The sequence below is a fragment of the Varanus komodoensis genome, unplaced genomic scaffold, assembly GCF_004798865.1.
Source record: "Varanus komodoensis strain SLA01 unplaced genomic scaffold, ASM479886v1 scaffold9, whole genome shotgun sequence".
Classification (NCBI taxonomy): domain Eukaryota; kingdom Metazoa; phylum Chordata; class Lepidosauria; order Squamata; family Varanidae; genus Varanus; species Varanus komodoensis.
Window position 1 is genome coordinate 28508128 of NW_025336598.1, and position 12427 is coordinate 28520554.

Here is a 12427-nt window from a genome sequence, read left to right on the forward strand (position 1 = left end):
ACAATGGTGCTGAGGATGCCTGCACCACAGTCTTAGAAGAATGGTAATATACGCATTTGATAATCGAGTGCTGAGAAATACATTCAAATACAAAGAATCTCGATATGGGTACTATTCACAGGATTCCTGTCTCTGGACATGAAGTCAAAATCTAATGTAAGACCTACAGACAAAACAACCTGGATTGCTATTTCATGTAAGCACAAGATTCCTATTTCAACAAAGGAGTCAAAACACACATAAATGACAGTAGACTTTTATTAACATATTTTACAATGTTGATTACGGTATTTCTAGTTTTGCATGTCGATGTGTCAGACTGTTTCTGTTTCTACAGTAATGTACTGTACTTAAATGATCATTCATACAAGATACCACACCAGTACATAGGAGAAATAGCAGCAGTGCACACGCACACACACGCACGCACACATAAACACCCATTCTAGTTTGGACCTGTTATTTTCCAAAGTAAGCTTAAGCAAGTAGATCTTCAAAAAGTTATGGGAGTAATCAAACTTCTAGGTCAGCAGCATGCAGATGCATTTCAAGTAGGATTTCCAAACAAGTGCCTTTCTTTCTTGTCTTTTTTTAAACTGACCAGTGATAAATCCACCAGTATCAAAATGAACACAACAAAATACAAAGTTTTTAAAGTTAAGGCTAATAATTTTACTTCACACCCATATACACAATCAAAAACATTCCATTTTAAATAACATATTGTATTCAGTTCTTTGAGACATCCTCACTTGTGAAGTTTCAAACTACATTGAGCAATCAAATTCAAAAGCCCTGTAATCATGTTATGCTGGGAGATGCCAAGAATATTTCTGCTCTTCCACTGTGCTTACAAAATGGCCTGGTACTCATAAGTGAGCAATGAAAAAATATTATAGGCTAAACATTTGATACAGTATTAAAAATGTAGCAATGTTTTGGAAAAGACAAATTTCAGTCAGTGAAGGAACTGTAGGAAGAATCCAATGTATATGTGCATTTGCAAACAATGTTCTATTAAAAAGGAACCACTGCCATGTAAGTTAGCTATATGTTTGTAAAAAGCTAGTAGACTTGAGGTTCTTTATGTGAACATTCTTACTTTTCATACTATTTCCTGTGCATTTTTCAGCAGCAGATTCCTATCACATCTTTCCATCAAACACTTGGTTTTATGACAACTTTTTAAAAATTACATGTATAAACTCTTCTTTACAGAATAAGCTATATTAAGTTGAAGTATCTAAGTTTCAGAAGTGCCTGACAGCACTCTTCGAAAGAGACAACAGATGTTTGATTACTCTGTGTGTGGGGGAGTGGCGGGGAGAGACACCCAGAGTCTGGTAGCTATCAGTATGGATGTCCAGTTCTCTCTCTCTGATAAAGTGTGGTATTTTCCCCAATGATGGCTATTCTTGTGGATGTCTAAGCTCTCTGAACACAAGTGCCCTGATCTTACTGGGGGGCGTTATGTGGGTAGTAAGCAGGGTTCCACATGTGTAGCCCTAATTTTCAGGAGAACAATGGGAGCATCGAGCTGCAGGGCACGCGGTTCTTCTGTGTAATCCAGTAGTCAAGGATGGAGAGCAACTGTCTGAAGGATGACACAGCCTAATTCAGCCCACGCACTGCTCCCCCTTCCCTAGTCAACTCATCAGCAAAATTTCAGATTTTAAAAAATGGGGTTCTGCATATGCAGCCTTGGTTACTCCATGTGGGCTGCAGGAAAGTTAAGATGGCATTCTTCGTGTAAGAGGGACATGGAGGAAATAAGTAATTCACAAAATCCCCATCACCCTATTAAGAAATTCAAGCAAAAAGGGCAGTGAGTGTTCTAGAGACACATCAGAAAGAACCTGCTTGAACCCTCTGGGACGTTCCCAAATTATGCCTCATTTGCAAGGTATTTGCTCTATTTTCCACCACCACCAGAAACATATTGCTGGGTGGAAATGAAAGACATGACATGCTTAACTGGGATTATGATTTACCATTCTGGAAATTTTACAATAGTTGAATATACACAGACAATAAAATGGATGTGCTAGTATTTACTAGGAAATAAAGCTAATTAAAATGTCCAAATATTGTATATGTATTGTATTACATTAAAAGCATGAAGCTATCTATTTTACAGCTATTTTACTATTTAATCTCTGGAGTATATCTATGAAATTCCTGAGAATGAATAAGGTTTTCAGCAATGCCTGAAACTATTTCAACAGGTTTCTGGCAATAAGCAAAAATTCTCTAAAAATTCTTTAGACCATTTCTATACAATCTCACAAATCAGAAGTGTTACAACTCTTGTATACTTACAGATCCATAAAGCAGAATCTTAAAGCAACACAAAAATGCAAAGGAATCAAAGCAATATGTTTAGCAGGTGTACTACACATATACAGTGCTTCAGCATAAACAATCCCAATCAGGGAAAAATAAAACACTCAATAGCCATTTAGTGGCATTTTAAAGTACAATTTGTGCTTGTTTATTAGTGAATTAGAAAGCCAACAACTTTAGATTCTGCTCTCAAATTAAAAAGACTAATTGCTTTGTGTTTCTAATTACCAAACCCCTTATTACCTCTCATTAGCAGCACCTAACTAAGGCAGGGCTGCATACAGTGGCATGGCTTCATGCTTTCCCAGTGAAGAAACTAGATTTCCATTCACTTAAAGCTACAACCAATCATGTAGCGTTCATAATAAAAGGCAATGTGGCAACACAAATGATGGTTAGTGATCTACAAACCATTATAATGTGGCCCCCATCTTTTATTGATGTGATCAAAGGTGTGCGATACCCACTGCTGTTCAAGCACTCTGTATCTTTCTTTACATATATAGAGGGGTTTGCCACGCCTGCAAGGAAAAATATCAGCATTAATCAACACTTAGAATACTGAAAGCTGCCTGTGCTAATTTGCTGCCTTCAGCATCTGCCTTATGCACACGACTAAATGCCCCCTGCAGCCAGGCTCAGCCCAGTGCCTGAGGGAAATGACAAGATGGCAGTGCCTCCAAACCCTGCACCACCTCCGGCTGCAGCAGCTGGTCAGACTAGCAACTGATCGTTATTTCAGCAATGGCAGCAGTGCAGCAGTCAGCAATGCCACCTTAAAGGATGCAGGGCAGGCAGCATAGTCTACGGAGCTCTGTCCTTCTGGAGCTCCCCTCCAGGACCCACAGTCTGATGGTAAGGCCAGCCCTGCCTGGCTTGTTGAACAGGCTCAGGGTGGACCACTCAGATCATACGCTACCTTATTAGTCCCACATGACACTTGTTGGCCTGAGCAATTGCTAAGGTTGTTCATGCAGCTAGGCTGGCTGAGAACAGCGTAAATCTTCTCTTGTACACTTTTTTTCACCAGAAGGGGCTACATGCATCACAGACATGCCTTTCTCTTAGGAGGTGTCTCCACAGAAGCCCACAATCCCTTCCCAAATTCCAAGGTTATTTTTTTGGTTTTGGCTTTGAAACAGTTTGGTAAGTTGATCTTACAGCTTCTAAGGAGGAAGGGAGGGAGGGAGTCCCTGTATGGGCAGTTATTTCCCTCTATTTAGCAGGGGTCTCATTTTGAACTGCCTGAACTGAGGTTTCTTAGCCTGAAACTCAACAGCTCAGTTTAATAATAAGAAAGTAGCTCACATACATGCAAGGGCAAATTAAGCAGTCTTTTAAAAGAAAAAAGTCACCTGAGATCTCTGTCTTCTTCACCATGTGCATCCAAGTAAACAGAACCCCAGAGGCAAAACCGATTACCACGAATGATGATGATTACAGATGCATTGATCAAAAGGAATATGCCTGTTCCAGCACCGCAGTTTTGTGAGTGCTGAAGTTTTATGTTAGAGAAAAAAGAAGACAGTACAATTCCTTGTGAATAACATTTCAACAAGCAAAAGGAACATTCTGTCTCAGAATAATTATACAGTTTCAGAGTCAGTTTAATAGCTTGATCCATGTTTTTCTTTATTACACTCATTTTATTACTTAATCAGTGGAGGCATTTATGAACCTAATCCATACTCAAAGCAGTATCTTATACCAAGTCTGTTATCAAACCATTCTCTATTTGACACATACATATCTTTATTTACTCAATGTATTTAATGCATTTCTTAGCCACTTTTCATGCTTGGAATCTTCCCAGCTACTGGATAAGATGTGACATTTGAAAAAAAAAAAAAAAAAAGCTATTTTAGCTCTTAGTTCTTAGATGATTCACTATCTGGGATTAGGCTTATTGGGGGTTTTATTTCTTTATTTTAGTGATGCATTACTCATTTTTCAGGGTCAAACAGGGTCTAATACAAATAACCATCTGGGAATACTTGCTTCCCAACACACTTCTAAACCGGGACAAATACTTCAGCTATATGCTTCTAAGGCCAACTCCAGGATCCAGTATCTTTGTTGCATAGTGAGGCAACAGATGGGGCAGCATGGCATATGCACAAGCTCCCTCCAAAATCATTTTCCTGTATAGGCTATGGGGCACTTCTACTTCCCCTGAAGTGAAGAAGGAAGCTTGCTTTATTTATTTGGGTGGGGGGGCTGTGTTCACACCGGATCATTTGCGAGGTATCACTAGATCACAGTAACCAAGTTAAAAGCATTCTTAGGAATACTAACTTTTCAAATCACTTTGTGGAATAAATAACAGGTACTGTCCTTACCAAGACACATTCACAGCAGCCCTGTTGCTTGCAGCAAAGTCCTTTCAAACACACAAAAGTGCCACAAACTAAACAAACAGCAGGATCTTTAGGAACCTTGGAGCAGACTGAACAACTCTTTCTGTGATAGTACTGGAATATAGTATTATAATTTTCAGGCAGTTGTAGGAGGCGTGGTAAGTCCCATTTAGGTTCCTGTACAAGTAAAATCTGTTAAAAAACAAAAAAATACAGTATATATAGATTCTCAAGAAGTAAAATTATGTATTTTTGGAGGAGGAAGCAATTTGGATATTCCACATACGTCATGCAATTTTTCTCTAAGACTAAGCTGAATCCATTAGCATTGTCAGGGATACCAACTCTCTAGCATTTTTCTTCAGAAAAAAATGAACAAAGGCAGCCAAGAAGACAGTTTGGGCCTGATCTGTTCTAAAACAATGAAGGCATTAGCAGCCAACTAACAGTTTGCTGCTGATTCAGGATGAGTTATCAGGTTGTCCTGTCCCACTTCTGTAAATCTGCAAGTTTGCTACTTGAGCTCTTGGTGGCTCATTCATACATTTTGTGTATGAATACAGTAATCTTCAAAATCCAGCAGCTTAACAGATTCTGAAACAAGGTATTGTGATAGACATCAGTATATTGAATGAAGTCCTAGTTAAGCATACTGTACAACAAGCTACCTAGTGCTGAGAAATTATGTAGTTCTGTCCTTCTAAAATAGCCAGTTTCAAGCAGTACTCCCAGGAATCAGTGTTCCTTCAAAGAAGAAAATGATTAATGGTGTACAGGTGAAAGCCCTTCCAAACTGTCCAAGGGGCAACACTGGGGACTGCCCTAACTCTTCTCAGTTCCCGCCACTTTTTCAATACTTCCTCCAACTGCTCCATAAAGGAAGCTTTACCCACACAGACCCTCTCTGGTTCTTTTTGAAAGCACTTCCTTTTGACAGCTGTCAAAGGAAAGGGTTTTTCTCTAAGCAGTGTTTGTGACAGGGTTAAACAGGGCTGATCTGACAGATTTCATGTGTGGCCATGAAGTTCTGCTGGCAAATTGCCCTTAGATCCAGCAAATGTGTTTGACTAAATGGAAGCTGTTGCCTTTCCTTAAAGCTGCAATAATGCAAGGCAGCATGCAAGTAAGCCTAGAACAGGTTTACTGTTTTACAATATATATCATAAAGAGAGAGTAGCAAGTGCACTGTGCGCCTAAAAATTTGCATTATAGTATTTTTGTCAGTCTTCAAGAGTCCTTGTTGCTTTAATATTACTGTGCCCATCCCTGCTATAAATTAGGACAGGATCCTATGCATGTTTACACAGAAAAATGCTGGGAGTTGTAGGACTTTATTTTGGCTAGACATGCATAGAATTGTACCCTTTGAGGGACTTCTCTGAGTTGTAAGTTACCAAAGTACTAAAGCTAGCCCATTATCTTTAACTAAACCTTAGTTTTCGAGCGGTACCCAGGCAGGATTATATAGCATGCAAATTAACAGAGCATTTCTCATAATCATAATGATCAGAGAGATTAAGTTTTCAGTTGCATCATTTTTACACACTATCTAGTCCTTGAAATCATCTATTCAGTTTCCCATAGCTCTGTTTACACTATAATACTCTCATCTTTCTTACCAGGAAATGTTTAACTAGTTACTGATGTTTCTATTTCCATTCCAAATAAAACTTTTTAAAAAATCAATTCCAGTTCATTACTTAAAGAAAATAATGTGACAGCACAATCCAAACACAGTCAAGCTAGCTGAAAATTAATTGCACATGCACAAGGCTGTGCTGCCATGTGGTTCTTTGTTAACAAATAAGCTTTAAAAACACCTTTCAAGTTCACTGAATTTATAAGGACAAACAAAGGTCAATGGGGCAACATAAACTAGTTTGCAGAGCACTGTAGCAAGATGTGGCAAAAAAAAAAAAAAAAAACCTACCTTTACTTGTGTTGGATGCTTGTCCGCAAATGAAACCAATTCTGAGCACCATTGGGATATAATGTCAAAGGCTGGCACTGGCCAATCAAGACAAGAGGCACTGGCAAACTGTGATGATTGAAAAGATGATGGTAACAAGCCCAGGCAGGTGGCAAGAACAGTAAACTCTTCGTCTTCCTATTAAGCATAAAAGAAAGAAGAACCGGATGCATGAAATCCAAAATGGCAGCCAAACCAAGAAGGGGTAAGAGGCATTGACCATTATGACACATTTCATGTAGAACAGTGTTGTCAGTTTGATTGCATGAATTCACCACTATTATACCTATTTATATAGCATATACTATTATGGCACTTCAAATAAAAATCACTAAGTTTAACCCTTTCATCTTAATGAAATACAACTGCAACACTTTTTGTATATATGTAAAAATACTAGATCAGTGATATCGACAACTCCTTTAAAGTTCAGAGCACATAAGGAGCTCTGCTGCTGACATTGCAGCTACCAGCCTCTACCATGCACACTGCAGTATTATGGTAACAGAATTAATTTGTTTTTTTGTAATACCTGACAGCTGGGTAGCTCCCCTCCAAAGAGATGGTGCTGAAGAAGGCTGGATATCCTGAGGAAAGGCAGGCAGAACTGCTGCAAATATGTCTCTATGGAGTGTGGGCACCAAGCACTAGAGCTGTCCTAAATTAGGATTTGAAAAAAAAGATGTAAATACTGATGAGCATAACTTAATAATGTAAGAAGAGTCATGCTAGATCAGATCAAAGGCCTATCTAGTCCAGCATTATGTTCACACAGTGGCCAAACTGCTGCCTATAGGAAATGCACAGCCAAAACTGAATGCCATCATTGCATCCTCCCACTCATTCTCTCCAGCAACTGGTATACAGAGATATACCGCCTCTGATACTAGTGGTAATATATAATCATCATGACTAATAGCCACAGACAGCATCCTCCAACTGTGGTATTTAGTTGTTGTAGTGACAGATAAATAAAAAAAATGCAAACTTAATAAGCATTAAAATAAGATAGGGCTGACAAATTAAAATGCATAAATGATACCATAGACAGATCTTCAGTTTCCTCTTGCTCATAGATTTTCCCTTTGGAGAGCTCGCTGATCACATGGCTCTGTAATACACCCCAAGCCTTTTTTGCATTGGATAGATTCTGTGATTAAGAAGAAAATAATCACCAAATCAGACACATCTACAAAACACAGTAGCAACAGACACATGGAGCAAATGCAGCTTCCAGACAGGTAGAAAATGACTCTGAAAAAGCCCTGAAAACAGTGATATGCTGTGATGTACTGTCACTTCTTACATAATTGCCAACTGCTCCTATTTGGTTCCTCCCACTAGCAGGCACAATTTCAAGAACAAGAAAATCACCAGAAAGGGGGGAAAACTTTGGGTTGGATCACAAAGGGCAAATAAACCTCCATCACTTCTTTTCCTTCCCCACATGCACCAGATACAAGCTGCCTAACATACCTGCCCTCTCTGTGAACAGTTTGCTGTGATGCCTGGTGATGGTAATTATACTAATTAGGCATCTCATGCTGAATGCAGGGGAAGGATAGAATAAACTCCATCCAAGTCTTAGAATTGCTTCCAAAGCAGGGACTTCTGGTTTGTCACTCACCCAGCAAAGCAGCACCTGACAGCAGAGTTTGATGTTGACCTATGATTCTTGGATTGTTTGGTGTCAGATAAACAATAAGCTGTCTCTTGCTGGTGAAACTCCTGGTTACTGAAGCTGTTCCCACTGGTGGGAGGACACTGGCCAGAGCACTCTGGCACTGTGCATTAGCACACTTGCTCATAAATGGTACATCAAAATTCTGGTTTATTGTTTTGTGCCAATGCAAGTACATACAATGGCCAAGATCCACAGAACAAGATCCTAGTTTGGAGCACTGCAAGGGAGTTTAGATTTGTTTTTCTTGAATATCATTGGTCACCAAGCCTCAAACCTGCCCCAGCTTGCATGCCAAACTTTTAAAAGCAGTTCATAAAATGGCATAGTAGTAAACTGCTCAAAAAAAAGGCATAAAAATTCCATGGAATTCTATAGTAAGAGCTTTCTGAAACTCAGTCATGGTTTGTTCTTATTTGTAATACTTTGAGAAGTTGAGAACTGAGATAAACATATTTTTTTTAAAAAGTAAACACAGCTAATTTTTAAAAACATTTCAGAGGTGTTTCATAAGCCTATGTTGTGTGTGAGCACAGGAAGAGCTGTGCCTCATATTCTATAAATGCTTTTATATTGCCATCACACGGCATCTCCATATTAATATGAAGCCATACCAAAAGTATGCCATATTTTCATGCTGTAACAGATAGGAGCTGGACTATTTACATACATTCAGATAAAAATCACACCTATTTCCCTATTTTTATTTCATCAGGGTAACAAAAACGGGCTATATTTATCAAATTGCCTATAAAAGAATATAACGTGGCAGTATTAATGTCGAATTATATTTTACTATCTCCAGTACACCACCACTGAAGTGTCTATCAATTCCTTTCATATTTAAAGAAATAATTGTGAATGCAATGCAGAAGTTATGTGTATGAAACTGAGATTTCATGACGTTCTGACAGCTTATATAATGTAAATCCTGAAGTAATGGTAGTGCAACATGATGTTGCAGAAGTAGTTATGGCAGTAAAATGGAATGTTAAAGGCCACATATCATAGTCTAATATAACTCATTCTCTTCATTATACATATTCTCAGAGGTGCTAGAAAAGGGTAGCTTTCTGTTCTGGTAATGTAGAAGCTAAGAGCCCTTCGCACAACCTTATTGTTCAAAATTCTTTAGGACTGTGGAAAAGCCAGTTAACTAAAGGAACAGAGAAAGGATCAATTCTAAGGACTACCACTGGGGGAAAAAGACCCAAATCCTTGTGGACTGAAAAGGCATTAAGTTCTGAAATCCTATGGGAAAATGTAATCTATACTAAAAACGGGGTCTTGGGAATCCACCATCTAGCCAAAGGGACTACTAAGGTTCTAATAGATGTATCAGAGAGAATAGCCTTTAGCCTTTTCCAGAAAACATACAGATTGAGAGCAGTTTAAGACTGATGCAAACATGTGAATAGTGGGAAATAGATCTCTCCCCCTTTAGAACTAAGGAAGCTTGCAACAAGTTGTTTTTGAGACCTTTATGAGACCTTTTGCAAATAAATCCAAAATGGATTGATCTTCATATCTCTTTGGCTTAACATTCAAGTAAGGGCAAACCCCTGCATCTTCAGTCATCATATGTTTTTACAGGGTAATCAAGTCTGTCTTCTATTTCAGTTTTCCAGTAGATCTAAGAAGGATAATCCACAAGTTCTAGCAGGCTCCTGTCATTTTCATGGTAAAGACATTTCCAATACTGAACTTAGCTCTTTGTCCTGTTCTTTGCTCCCTATTTGTCCATCCTGTGCCTAGCCCAGGATCTGGAACAGCAAACAGAATGACTTTCAAAGGAATATTTTATTTCAGATAAGCAAGTACAGCAGATTTAATCTAAGCAGCATGGCTGGCTGCAGAATGCTAGGAATTGTAATCCAGCATGTCTGGAGAGCACAAAGCCGGGGAAGTCTGAGCTACAGTATATCCTACTGCTTGATGCATACATTGCCTTCGCCTCTTTTTGTTGCATTTGCCCATGAAGAATTACGTGTGGAACTTTATCAGATCTAAGTTGATTCTACAGAAGTGCCACTTATTTCAGTGAGCCTTGATGTCCACTTAGGGTGTATAGGATCGCTACCGGCTCCAGACCCTAACTGCATCAACAAACACAATGAAAGAGCAAGTATGTAATACAGAGGAGCCCAGCCACAAGGCAGGAATCCATGGCCAGAGTAAATGCCACATAACTCTGCATCACAGAATAAGTCAAGATCCAGATCAGGTGGATCCAACTCAATATCCAGCCAAAAATGCACATGGCTGTTTCCCCAGGGTCACCCCCATTAACTAAGCCAGCCCTAAGGGACTTGGAGATGGTAGGGTAGTTTTCCTATGAACACAAAGACACTCATCTTTTGAGAGAATTGTTGATTTGAACAACAGGAAGCAGGCAGGAAAGTTCTTCTGATACCAAGCTCTCCCATCTTGTATCCTGTGACTTCTGGCATCACTGCTTGTACGTGAAAAGGCCCGTGTGACTGCCAGCTGTTTTCTTGCAGAGAAATTTCTCCCCCAGGCATCTTTGCATGTGTGTGTGAGGGAGGATGAGTAAAGAGTGTTTTCACGACAGACTCACTCAACTACCAGGATGGAAGGGGAAAGTGGAGCAGTGAACTCCTGTGACCTGCATGATGGCTGTCCCTGCTTTTTAATCCCTCGCCAGCCTGTCTGGAAAAGACGAGGCAAAAGAGGCACTGAAAGACTTGTCCCAGTCTGGGGAGAAGAACAGGGCAAAGAGCTTCACTCAAGGGACCCTTCAAGACTTCTTCTCCAACCCACCTTCTTTTTTACCACCTCACACACCTGCACAACCTCTAAGCAGTGTGGGCATTCTTTCATTCAGAGTGGTGTATCTTCCTGTTACCACATTTGCCAGTGACAAAAATCACTGAGAATTATTAATTACATTTCTATAACACCGTAAAAGCCAAGTGCTCAAAGCTCAGTAGTTCTGAGCAGTCCATAACTAGTTGAGACCTTCCCTGCATTTGAGAGAGTGAACAACAGTTTTAAGCTGCAAAGAAATATAAAGCTGTACACATTTATATTTCAATAAGGCCAACAAGATTTAAAATGTGTCCAGCTGAGGATAAAGCTGTCATTTTTAACAGTCTTACAGTTTTGATAAGTTAACAAACCTTTTTCAGAGCTCCTGAGTTCATCCAAGTCATCCTGTCTTCGGCGCTGCATTTAATTGAAAGAGCAACGAGTGCTTGTACATACAACAATGTGAAGAGCACCTTTATGATACAGATAAAGTGTTCTAAAAAGTAGAAAAATAGGCATTGTCATTCAGGCATTCTCAAATTTTTGTCCACCAATTGTACAGCTGATACATCTGCAATTTTTCCCAATTGTACCAAATGGTTTAGAAGGAGCTAAGCAGACCTGTAAGGCACAGTATTTAAATCTGCTTATTTTCAAGAATGTTTTATCACTTCTGAAAGGATTTATTCATTTTAATGCCAGGTCTTATTGCTTTGTTTTAACATTTTGGATTATGAGCCACCTTAAGCAAATGGAATGAGATGGTATGTAGATGCATTTTTATAGAAATCTTTGCAGCATTTTAGATTAATTTAACAGGGCTTTAAGCTATTACCAAAACCATGAGATCATGGGTTTCTGTTTTTGTTTTTTAAAGAACACAAGGCCTTCCATTATAAGCCAGAACAAAGGATTAACTTTTTTTGTAAAGATCCAATTATAATTACATTCTCAGTTTGCTGGAGCAGACATGAATAAGAATAGTGGATGGTCATGTGGCTTAATTATTATAAGAAATTGGTCAAGTAAATAGAACATACAACACACTGACTAATTTGGAAAGCTGCATTTATGGCAGTGGTACAGGTATACCGAAAACCTGGAAAACAAATATAATGTGTGCATTCCTCAGAATCTCCTAACCTTGCTTTGAAGGTTCCCTTTCAGAGAACGCCATATATAATAACATGGCATATCCTGCCTGGCTGCCATTAAATACCAAGTTAAATGTCATGTGCTGGAAGGCAACACCTTCCATAAAAGAGTTCGTCTAAAATGGAAAAAAGAACCAAGCAAAGCTATTTCAAT

At 39.0% G+C, this 12427-nt stretch overlaps 1 protein-coding gene across 5 annotated transcripts in view; it reads right to left on the bottom strand.

Annotated features, from left to right (window-relative positions):
- Positions 1-240: 240 nt before the first annotated feature.
- Positions 241-12427, bottom strand: part of UBR3 (ubiquitin protein ligase E3 component n-recognin 3) — a 111954-nt gene continuing 99767 nt past the window's right edge. For all 5 annotated transcript variants that reach the window (XM_044417963.1, XM_044417965.1, XM_044417964.1 and 2 more), the window contains 7 exons: positions 11491-11615; positions 7712-7819; positions 7202-7327; positions 6631-6807; positions 4683-4892; positions 3699-3838; positions 241-2864 (listed from right to left, as the gene is read on the bottom strand). In XM_044417963.1, coding sequence (XP_044273898.1) covers positions 2747-2864; positions 3699-3838; positions 4683-4892; positions 6631-6807; positions 7202-7327; positions 7712-7819; positions 11491-11615 — 1004 coding nt within the window. In that variant the 3' untranslated portion in view covers positions 241-2746. The remainder of the gene's footprint in view (positions 2865-3698; positions 3839-4682; positions 4893-6630; positions 6808-7201; positions 7328-7711; positions 7820-11490; positions 11616-12427) is intronic.